Genomic DNA, 11143 nt, shown 5'->3' with positions numbered 1-11143 from the left:
CATCGTTGAATTTTTCATCAGTTGGACTACACCCTGTTATCAGTTGTAACAGAAGCACTCCGAAGCTATAGACATCACCCTTGGTTGATATCGCTTCGCATTCCATACTGTGCATTTACATGTAAAAACATAATAAAATTAGAGATTTGTCATTATTTGTACAACTCTGTAAGGAACAAACTGAATTAATATCTTGCAAATAAGCTTATCGCACCTGGTGGGATGTATCCTATGGAATCTGGCCTGAAAGCATGTTTTGTGCTAAGTGTAGTTTGACCAAATTGTGCAATTTCCCAATTGTTGGTGGTATATTACCAGTGAAAAAATTGTAATCCATGTACAATGTACTGAGGCTCTTAAGGTTGCCAATCTCCGGTGGTATAGGTCCAGAAATTTCGTTGTTACTCAGCCACAACGAGTCAAGGCTGTTTGAAAGATCGCCAATAGAACTTGGCAATTTCCCTTTGAGATTGTTTCCATCCAAGGCCAGCATGGTCAACCTGGAGCAATTAGATAGTGAAGAGACAAATCCCCAATCATCTGCTTCTAGCTTGTTGTGTGCCAAATCGAGTTCCTCCAAATTTGGCAATGAGCCGAAATATGGTATGGATCCAGTAAAGCTGTTATGTGCAACGGATAGCTCGACCAATTTGTACAATTTCCCAATTGTTGGTGGTATATTACCAGTGAAAAAATTGTAATCCATGTACAATGTACTGAGGCTCTTAAGGTTGCCAATCTCCGGTGGTATAGGTCCAGAAATTTGGTTGCTATTCAGCCACAAGGAGTCAAGACTATTTGAAAGATTTCCAATAGAACTTGGCAATTTCCCATTAAGATTGTTTCCATCCAGGGCCAGCATGTACAATCTGGAGCAGTTAGATAGTGAAGAGACAAATCCCCAATCATCTGCTTCTAGCTTGTTGGATGCCAAATCGAGACGCTCCAAATTTGGCAATGAACCGAAGAATGGTATAGATCCAATAAATCTATTACTATCAAGGAGAAGCCAGCATAGGCGGTAAGCTTTGAGAAGAGAGGCTGGAATTGGTCCATCAAAATTGTTCCCTGTGAGTATTAAGTACTCAATATTATGGAGGGTGTAGCCGATGTCGAAGGGTAATCTTCCGACAAGTGAGTTGTCGAATGCGGCGAGACTTTTCAGGGATGACATGTTGAAGATAGACGGTGGAACCGGTCCAGATAAGTTGTTTGCACTCAAGATCAATTTCTCTAATGTTGGAATATAACCTAAGCTCTCCAGGATGCTCCCAACTAAATGATTGTTTGTGAGATGAAGATGAAGTAGGGAGGAACGGTTCCCTAGTGAGAAAGGTATTCTTCTTGAAAGATTGTTTTCCCCTAAATAGAGATGCTTAAGAGGGGAAGAGGTGACAGTAACAGAAGGTATGGAACCAACAAAATTGTTTCTTGTGAGGCAAATGGCACCTAGTGACAAAGTGTTGAGGAGAGCCTTTGGGAGTTCTCCAGTAAGACTATTGCTCATGAGCCTAAGTACTTGAAGAGATGAACTATTTGCCAAGGACTCCGGGATGACCCCTCCAAGAGCATTGATCCCGAGATCGACATACATAAGATGACGACTGCTTCCCAAAGACAACGGTATGGTGCCAGTAAGTGTATTTTTGGCGAGAACTAGTATGCGCAGGTCAGGAAGGTCTCCAAAAGCAGGAGGAATGCTCCCTTGGAGCTTGTTGTTTGCAAGGTTAATCTCTTGAAGGCGCTTGCATTGGCTAAGGCTATGTGGGATCTCTCCATGGAGGGAATTGTTCCACAAGCCCAGAATTTGGAGCTGGGAACATGCAGAGAGTTCAGGTGGGATGTTACCTTCCAAACTGTTCATGCTGAGGTTGAGGTTGGTGAGTCGGCCCAGGAGGCCAAGCTCGGACGGTACACCGCCACCAAAGCTATTGTTGGACAGCTGGAGCTTTGCCAGCCAAGTGAGGTTGGCGATGCAAGGTGCTATGGTGCCTGAGATGCCTTGGGATTCAAGGTCCAGCGCAACGACATGCCGGGGGGAAGTCGCGCTGCACGTGATCCTGTGCCAGTCGCAGAACTCCATGGATGTGTTGCTCCATGAAGGTAGAACTCCGGCGGGTGCCGAGAGCCGTGATTTGAAGCACAGGAGGGCTTCTCTATCACTCGGCGTTTCATCGCAGATGCCTAATAATGGTAGGCTGCAAGAGAACCCCAGGAGAAGGCAGAGAAACCAAACGAGACCTGGAAACAACAAAGTTGCCATTACTCTGCTATCAGCTGGGATGAATGGAAGCTCTCGCTTTGCCAGAGGATGTTTGATAGCTCACCCACTTTAAATAGAAGGCTGGCATCTTTGCTTGGAAAGTGGCGATCGAGGAAGGAATGACCTAGCTACCCAAGTCAATATGTGCAATATGTTCTGGTACGCAACACTATAACCGAATGTGTGATGACACTGATGATGCTGGCACACACACACTCAGCCAAGTGACGAACGATAGAAAGATAATATTTTGCAGTAATGTGGACTCATAGACAACACCTAGCTTAGGGTAACCATATAATTGAATGACTACTCGTGCTGGAAGCAAGACAAATGAACTGGTTGATATTAATGAGGCGAGAAGCAGCCTCCTCACAGGAAAGAGAGCAAAGTTTCAAAGGTGGGGATGCAGCTGCTCAAGTACATCCCCCGGTGCGTCCGAGGACTCCAAGGCCGAAGAGAATGGCTCGACACGACCCAAGAGAAAGACCAAGCCCAATCGCGGTTTTGATCCAGCTGCTCAAGTAGCCAGAGACGCTTCGGCCGTCGAGCAGCCTCCACCAGCTCCAGGTTCGCACGGCTACTTCTCTACTTCGCATGCACCCATTCAGTAATTAATTACACACATCTTGCTTCCCATATCCGCTAACATATATACTCCGCGGCATTTGCCGTTTCAGATAGACCTCGTCCTGATGGTTCAGGGGGCACATTTCAGCTCAACCTGGCCAACAACACGGTTGACAAAAACCAGATGACTACAAGTTCCAACAGGGTTCATACGGATTGTGTTTCCAACCGGAAGCATGGGCGTCATAACCCTCCCTGCGGAAAAAGCTATTCTCCGCATGGAACTGTCACATCCCCCGGTGCGTCCCAGGACTCCAAGGCCGAAGAGAATGGCTCGACACGACCCAAGAGAAAGACCAAGCCCAATCACGGTTTTGATCCAGCTGCTCAAGTAGCCAGAGACGCTTCGGCCGTCGAGCAGCCTCCACCAGCTCCAGGTTCGCATGGCTACTTCTCTACTTCGCATGCACCCATTCAGTAATTAATTACACACATCTTGCTTCCCATATCCGCTAACATATATACTCCGCGGCATTTGCCGTTTCAGATAGACCTCGTCCTGATGGTTCAGGGGGCACATTTCAGCTCAACCTGGCCAACAACACGGTTGACAGAAACCAGATGACTACAAGTTCCAACAGGGTTCATACGGATTGTGTTTCCAACCGGAAGCATGGGCGTCATAACCCTCCCTGCGGAAAAAGCTATTCTCCGCACGGAACTGTCACATCCCCCGGTGCGTCCCAGGACTCCAAGGCCGAAGAGAATGGCTCGACATGACCCAAGAGAAAGACCAAGCCCAATCGCGGTTTTGATCCAGCTGCTCAAGTAGCCAGAGACGCTTCGGCCGTCGAGCAGCCTCCACCAGCTCCAGGTTCGCACGGCTACTTCTCTACTTCGCATGCACCCATTCAGTAATTAATTACACACATCTTGCTTCCCATATCCGCTAACATATATACTCCGCGGCATTTGCCGTTTCAGATAGACCTCGTCCTGATGGTTCAGGGGGCACATTTGAGCTCAACCTGGCCAACAACACGGTTGACAGAAACCAGATGACTACAAGTTCCAACAGGGTTCATACGGATTGTGTTTCCAACCGGAAGCATGGGCGTCATAACCCTCCCTGCGGAAAAAGCTATTCTCCGCACGGAACTGTCACATCCCCTGGTGCGTCCCAGGACTCCAAGGCCGAAGAGAATGGCTCGACACGACCCAAGATAAAGACCAAGCCCAATCGCGGTTTTGATCCAGCTGCTCAAGTAGCCAGAGACGCTTCGGCCGTCGAGCAGCCTCCACCAGCTCCAGGTTCGCACGGCTACTTCTCTACTTCGCATGCACCCATTCAGTAATTAATTACACACATCTTGCTTCCCATATCCGCTAAATTATATACTCCGCGGCATTTGCCGTTTCAGATAGACCTCGTCCTGATGGTTCAGGGGGCACATTTCAGCTCAACCTGGCCAACAACACGGTTGACAGAAACCAGATGACTACAAGTTCCAACAGGGTTCATACGGATTGTGTTTCCAACCGGAAGCATGGGCGTCATAACCCTCCCTGCGGAAAAAGCTATTCTCCGCACGGAACTGTCACATCCCCCGGTGCGTCCCAGGACTCCAAGGCCGAAGAGAATGGCTCGACACGACCCAAGAGAAAGACCAAGCCCAATCGCGGTTTTGATCCAGCTGCTCAAGTAGCCAGAGACGCTTCGGCCGTCGAGCAGCCTCCACCAGCTCCAGGTTCGCACGGCTACTTCTCTACTTCGCATGCACCCATTCAGTAATTAATTACACACATCTTGCTTCCCATATCCGCTAACATATATACTCCGCGGCATTTGCCGTTTCAGATAGACCTCGTCCTGATGGTTCAGGGGGCACATTTCAGCTCAACCTGGCCAACAACACGGTTGACAGAAACCAGATGACTACAAGTTCCAAGAGGGTTCATACGGATTGTGTTTCCAACCGGAAGCATGGGCGTCATGACCCTCCCTGCGGAAAAAGCTATTCTCCGCACGGAACTGTCACATCCCCCGGTGCGTCCCAGGACTCCAAGGCCGAAGAGAATGGCTCGACACGACCCAAGAGAAAGACCAAGCCCAATCGCGGTTTTGATCCAGCTGCTCAAGTAGCCAGAGACGCTTCGGCCGTCGAGCAGCCTCCACCAGCTCCAGGTTCGCACGGCTACTTCTCTACTTCGCATGCACCCATTCAGTAATTAATTACACACATCTTGCTTCCCATATCCGCTAACATATATACTCCGCGGCATTTGCCGTTTCAGATAGACCTCGTCCTGATGGTTCAGGGGGCACATTTCAGCTCAACCTGGCCAACAACACGGTTGACAGAAACCAGATGACTACAAGTTCCAACAGGGTTCATACGGATTGTGTTTCCAACCGGAAGCATGGGCGTCATAACCCTCCCTGCGGAAAAAGCTATTCTCCGCACGGAACTGTCACATCCCCTGGTGCGTCCCAGGACTCCAAGGCCGAAGAGAATGGCTCGAAACGACCCAAGAGAAAGACCAAGCCCAATCGCGGTTTTGATCCAGCTGCTCAAGTAGCCAGAGACGCTTCGGCCGTCGAGCAGCCTCCACCAGCTCCAGGTTCGCACGGCTACTTCTCTACTTCGCATGCACCCATTCAGTAATTAATTACACACATCTTGCTTCCCATATCCGCTAACATATATACTCCGCGGCATTTGCCGTTTCAGATAGACCTCGTCCTGATGGTTCAGGGGGCACATTTCAGCTCAACCTGGCCAACAACACGGTTGACAGAAACCAGATGACTACAAGTTCCAACAGGGTTCATACGGATTGTGTTTCCAACCGGAAGCATGGGCGTCATAACCCTCCCTGCGGAAAAAGCTATTCTCCGCACGGAACTGTCACATCCCCCGGTGCGTCCCAGGACTCCAAGGCCGAAGAGAATGGCTCGACACGACCCAAGAGAAAGACCAAGCCCAATCGCGGTTTTGATCCAGCTGCTCAAGTAGCCAGAGACGCTTCGGCCGTCGAGCAGCCTCCACCAGCTCAAGGTTCGCACGGCTACTTCTCTACTTCGCATGCACCCATTCAGTAATTAATTACACACATCTTGCTTCCCATATCCGCTAACATATATACTCCGCGGCATTTGCCGTTTCAGATAGACCTCGTCCTGATGGTTCAGGGGGCACATTTCAGCTCAACCTGGCCAACAACACGGTTCACAGAAACCAGATGACTACAAGTTCCAACAGGGTTCATACGGATTGTGTTTCCAACCGGAAGCATGGGCGTCATAACCCTCCCTGCGGAAAAAGCTATTCTCCGCACGGAACTGTCACATCTCCCGGTGCGTCCCAGGACTCCAAGGCCGAAGAGATTGGCTCGACACGACCCAAGAGAAAGACCAAGCCCAATCGCGGTTTTGATCCAGCTGCTCAAGTAGCCAGAGACGCTTCGGCCGTCGAGCAGCCTCCACCAGCTCCAGGTTCGCACGGCTACTTCTCTACTTCGCATGCACCCATTCAGTAATTAATTACACACATCTTGCTTCCCATATCCGCTAACATATATACTCCGCGGCATTTGCCGTTTCAGATAGACCTCGTCCTGATGGTTCAGGGGGCACATTTCAGCTCAACCTGGCCAACAACACGGTTGACAGAAACCAGATGACTACAAGTTCCAACAGGGTTCATACGGATTGTGTTTCCAACCGGAAGCATGGGCGTCATGACCCTCCCTGCGGAAAAAGCTATTCTCCGCACGGAACTGTCACATCCCCTGGTGCGTCCCAGGACTCCAAGGCCGAAGAGAATGGCTCGACACGACCCAAGAGAAAGACCAAGCCCAATCGCGGTTTTGATCCAGCTGCTCAAGTAGCCAGAGACGCTTCGGCCGTCGAGCAGCCTCCACCAGCTCCAGGTTCGCACGGCTACTTCTCTACTTCGCATGCACCCATTCAGTAATTAATTACACACATCTTGCTTCCCATATCCGCTAACTTATATACTCCGCGGCATTTGCCGTTTCAGATAGACCTCGTCCTGATGGTTCAGGGGGCACATTTCAGCTCAACCTGGCCAACAACACGGTTGACAGAAACCAGATGACTACAAGTTCCATCAGGGTTCATACGGATTGTGTTTCCAACCGGAAGCATGGGCGTCATGACCCTCCCTGCGGAAAAAGCTATTCTCCGCACGGAACTGTCACATCCCCTGGTGCGTCCTAGGACTCCAAGGCCGAAGAGAATGGCTCGACACGACCCAAGAGAAAGACCAAGCCCAATCGCGGTTTTGATCCAGCTGCTCAAGTAGCCAGAGACGCTTCGGCCGTCGAGCAGCCTCCACCAGCTCCAGGTTCGCACGGCTACTTCTCTACTTCGCATGCACCCATTCAGTAATTAATTACACACATCTTGCTTCCCATATCCGCTAACATATATACTCCGCGGCATTTGCCGTTTCAGATAGACCTCGTCCTGATGGTTCAGGGGGCACATTTCAGCTCAACCTGGCCAACAACACGGTTGACAGAAACCAGATGACTACAAGTTCCAACAGGGTTCATACGGATTGTGTTTCCAACCGGAAGCATGGGCGTCATGACCCTCCCTGCGGAAAAAGCTATTCTCCGCACGGAACTGTCACATCCCCTGGTGCGTCCCAGGACTCCAAGGCCGAAGAGAATGGCTCGACACGACCCAAGAGAAAGACCAAGCCCAATCGTGGTTTTGATCCAGCTGCTCAAGTAGCCAGAGACGCTTCGGCCGTCGAGCAGCCTCCACCAGCTCCAGGTTCGCACGGCTACTTCTCTACTTCGCATGCACCCATTCAGTAATTAATTACACACATCTTGCTTCCCATATCCGCTAACTTATATACTCCGCGGCATTTGCCGTTTCAGATAGACCTCGTCCTGATGGTTCAGGGGGCACATTTCAGCTCAACCTGGCCAACAACACGGTTGATAGAAACCAGATGACTACAAGTTCCATCAGGGTTCATACGGATTGTGTTTCCAACCGGAAGCATGGGCGTCATGACCCTCCCTGCGGAAAAAGCTATTCTCCGCACGGAACTGTCACATCCCCTGGTGCGTCCCAGGACTCCAAGGCCGAAGAGAATGGCTCGACACGACCCAAGAGAAAGACCAAGCCCAATCGCGGTTTTGATCCAGCTGCTCAAGTAGCCAGAGACGCTTCGGCCGTCGAGCAGCCTCCACCAGCTCCAGGTTCGCACGGCTACTTCTCTACTTCGCATGCACCCATTCAGTAATTAATTACACACATCTTGCTTCCCATATCCGCTAACATATATACTCCGCGGCATTTGCCGTTTCAGATAGACCTCGTCCTGATGGTTCGGGGGGCACATTTCAGCTCAACCTGGCCAACAACACGGTTGACAGAAACCAGATGACTACAAGTTCCAACAGGGTTCATACGGATTGTGTTTCCAACCGGAAGCATGGGCGTCATGACCCTCCCTGCGGAAAAAGCTATTCTCCGCACGGAACTGTCACATCCCCTGGTGCGTCCCAGGACTCCAAGGCCGAAGAGAATGGCTCGACACGACCCAAGAGAAAGACCAAGCCCAATCGCGGTATTGATCCAGCTGCTCAAGTAGCCAGAGACGCTTCGGCCGTCGAGCAGCCTCCACCAGCTCCAGGTTCGCACGGCTACTTCTCTACTTCGCATGCACCCATTCAGTAATTAATTACACACATCTTGCTTCCCATATCCGCTAACATATATACTCCGCGGCACTTGCCGTTTCAGATAGACCTCGTCCTGATGGTTCAGGGGGCACATTTCAGCTCAACCTGGCCAACAACACGGTTGACAGAAACTAGATGACTACAAGTTCCAACAGGGTTCATACGGATTGTGTTTCCAACCGGAAGCATGGGCGTCATGACCCTCCCTGCGGAAAAAGCTATTCTCCGCACGGAACTGTCACATCCCCTGGTGCGTCCCAGGACTCCAAGGCCGAAGAGAATGGCTCGACACGACCCAAGAGAAAGACCAAGCCCAATCGCGGTTTTGATCCAGCTGCTCAAGTAGCCAGAGACGCTTCGGCCGTCGAGCAGCCTCCACCAACTCCAGGTTCGCACGGCTACTTCTCTACTTCGCATGCACCCATTCAGTAATTAATTACACACATCTTGCTTCCCATATCCGCTAACATATATACTCCGCGGCATTTGCCGTTTCAGATAGACCTCGTCCTGATGGTTCAGGGGGCACATTTCAGCTCAACCTGGCCAACAACACGGTTGACAGAAACCAGATGACTACAAGTTCCAACAGGGTTCATACGGATTGTGTTTCCAACCGGAAGCATGGGCGTCATGACCCTCCCTGCGGAAAAAGCTATTCTCCGCACGGAACTGTCACATCCCCTGGTGCGTCCCAGGACTCCAAGGCCGAAGAGAATGGCTCGACACGACCCAAGAGAAAGACCAAGCCCAATCGCGGTTTTGATCCAGCTGCTCAAGTAGCCAGAGACGCTTCGGCCGTCGAGCAGCCTCCACCAGCTCCAGGTTCGCACGGCTACTTCTCTACTTCGCATGCACCCATTCAGTAATTAATTACACACATCTTGCTTCCCATATCCGCTAACTTATATACTCCGCGGCATTTGCCGTTTCAGATAGACCTCGTCCTGATGGTTCAGGGGGCACATTTCAGCTCAACCTGGCCAACAACACGGTTGACAGAAACCAGATGACTACAAGTTCCATCAGGGTTCATACGGATTGTGTTTCCAACCGGAAGCATGGGCGTCATGACCCTCCCTGCGGAAAAAGCTATTCTCCGCACGGAACTGTCACATCCCCTGGTGCGTCCTAGGACTCCAAGGCCGAAGAGAATGGCTCGACACGACCCAAGAGAAAGACCAAGCCCAATCGCGGTTTTGATCCAGCTGCTCAAGTAGCCAGAGACGCTTCGGCCGTCGAGCAGCCTCCACCAGCTCCAGGTTCGCACGGCTACTTCTCTACTTCGCATGCACCCATTCAGTAATTAATTACACACATCTTGCTTCCCATATCCGCTAACATATATACTCCGCGGCATTTGCCGTTTCAGATAGACCTCGTCCTGATGGTTCAGGGGGCACATTTCAGCTCAACCTGGCCAACAACACGGTTGACAGAAACCAGATGACTACAAGTTCCAACAGGGTTCATACGGATTGTGTTTCCAACCGGAAGCATGGGCGTCATGACCCTCCCTGCGGAAAAAGCTATTCTCCGCACGGAACTGTCACATCCCCTGGTGCGTCCCAGGACTCCAAGGCCGAAGAGAATGGCTCGACACGACCCAAGAGAAAGACCAAGCCCAATCGTGGTTTTGATCCAGCTGCTCAAGTAGCCAGAGACGCTTCGGCCGTCGAGCAGCCTCCACCAGCTCCAGGTTCGCACGGCTACTTCTCTACTTCGCATGCACCCATTCAGTAATTAATTACACACATCTTGCTTCCCATATCCGCTAACTTATATACTCCGCGGCATTTGCCGTTTCAGATAGACCTCGTCCTGATGGTTCAGGGGGCACATTTCAGCTCAACCTGGCCAACAACACGGTTGATAGAAACCAGATGACTACAAGTTCCATCAGGGTTCATACGGATTGTGTTTCCAACCGGAAGCATGGGCGTCATGACCCTCCCTGCGGAAAAAGCTATTCTCCGCACGGAACTGTCACATCCCCTGGTGCGTCCCAGGACTCCAAGGCCGAAGAGAATGGCTCGACACGACCCAAGAGAAAGACCAAGCCCAATCGCGGTTTTGATCCAGCTGCTCAAGTAGCCAGAGACGCTTCGGCCGTCGAGCAGCCTCCACCAGCTCCAGGTTCGCACGGCTACTTCTCTACTTCGCATGCACCCATTCAGTAATTAATTACACACATCTTGCTTCCCATATCCGCTAACATATATACTCCGCGGCATTTGCCGTTTCAGATAGACCTCGTCCTGATGGTTCAGGGGGCACATTTCAGCTCAACCTGGCCAACAACACGGTTGACAGAAACTAGATGACTACAAGTTCCAACAGGGTTCATACGGATTGTGTTTCCAACCGGAAGCATGGGCGTCATAACCCTCCCTGCGGAAAAAGCTATTCTCCGCATGGAACTGTCACATCCCCCGGTGCGTCCCAGGACTCCAAGGCCGAAGAGAATGGCTCGACACGACCCAAGAGAAAGACCAAGCCCAATCACGGTTTTGATCCAGCTGCTCAAGTAGCCAGAGACGCTTCGGCCGTCGAGCAGCCTCCACCAGCTCCAGGTTCGCA

General features: G+C 51.0%; 1 protein-coding gene across 1 annotated transcript; it reads right to left on the bottom strand.

Moving 5' to 3' along the window:
• Nucleotides 1-229: 229 nt before the first annotated feature.
• Nucleotides 230-2083, bottom strand: LOC123097157 (LRR receptor-like serine/threonine-protein kinase FLS2). The gene has a single exon (XM_044518899.1). The coding sequence runs from the start codon at nucleotides 2081-2083 to the stop codon at nucleotides 230-232; it is 1854 nt and encodes a 617-aa protein (XP_044374834.1).
• Between the last annotated feature and the right edge of the window lie 9060 nt (nucleotides 2084-11143).

Source organism: Triticum aestivum, chromosome 4D (assembly GCF_018294505.1).
Source record: "Triticum aestivum cultivar Chinese Spring chromosome 4D, IWGSC CS RefSeq v2.1, whole genome shotgun sequence".
Taxonomy (NCBI): domain Eukaryota; kingdom Viridiplantae; phylum Streptophyta; class Magnoliopsida; order Poales; family Poaceae; genus Triticum; species Triticum aestivum.
Note: the sequence above shows the minus strand (reverse complement) of the source record. Positions and strands in the feature narration are given on the sequence as shown.

Excerpts from the sequence above, each read along its gene's own strand:
- LOC123097157 (XM_044518899.1), bottom strand. The coding sequence starts at position 2,083 with ATGGAGTTCTGCGACTGGCACAGGATCACGTGCAGCGCGACTTCCCCC.